The sequence below is a fragment of the Penaeus monodon genome, chromosome 30 (assembly GCF_015228065.2).
Source record: "Penaeus monodon isolate SGIC_2016 chromosome 30, NSTDA_Pmon_1, whole genome shotgun sequence".
In the NCBI taxonomy this organism is placed as follows: domain Eukaryota; kingdom Metazoa; phylum Arthropoda; class Malacostraca; order Decapoda; family Penaeidae; genus Penaeus; species Penaeus monodon.
In genome coordinates, this window is record NC_051415.1 from 35,527,398 (window position 1) to 35,527,641 (window position 244).

At 45.5% G+C, this 244-nt stretch overlaps 1 protein-coding gene across 1 annotated transcript in view; it reads right to left on the reverse strand.

Moving 5' to 3' along the window:
• The window catches only part of LOC119592749 (PHD finger protein rhinoceros-like), a 63,459-nt gene that overhangs the window by 21,978 nt on the left and 41,237 nt on the right, over window positions 1–244 (reverse strand). Inside the window, 1 exon segment of the mRNA XM_037941684.1 lies at window positions 42–162. Within this exon segment, the coding sequence (XP_037797612.1) occupies window positions 42–162 (121 nt within the window).

Below are 244 nucleotides of genomic sequence, written 5' to 3' on the forward strand. Positions count from 1 at the left end.
CCATAAACCTATGGAAAAAAGTAAAGGTTTAAATATCTCACTCTTGGGGAAGCTTGAGGAGCTGACATAGGCCTTGCGGACGGAGGAGGGCGCTGGGATCTGGAGGCAGAGTTTGAGCGGACAATGGCACTTGAACTGTGTTGCGCACGAGAGGAGGAAGAACTGTGGGAAAATAAGGAGGAGAGCAATAACATTCTGTCATAAATATGAATAGGGGTCTAGGGAGAAAAGTTAAAGTAAACTT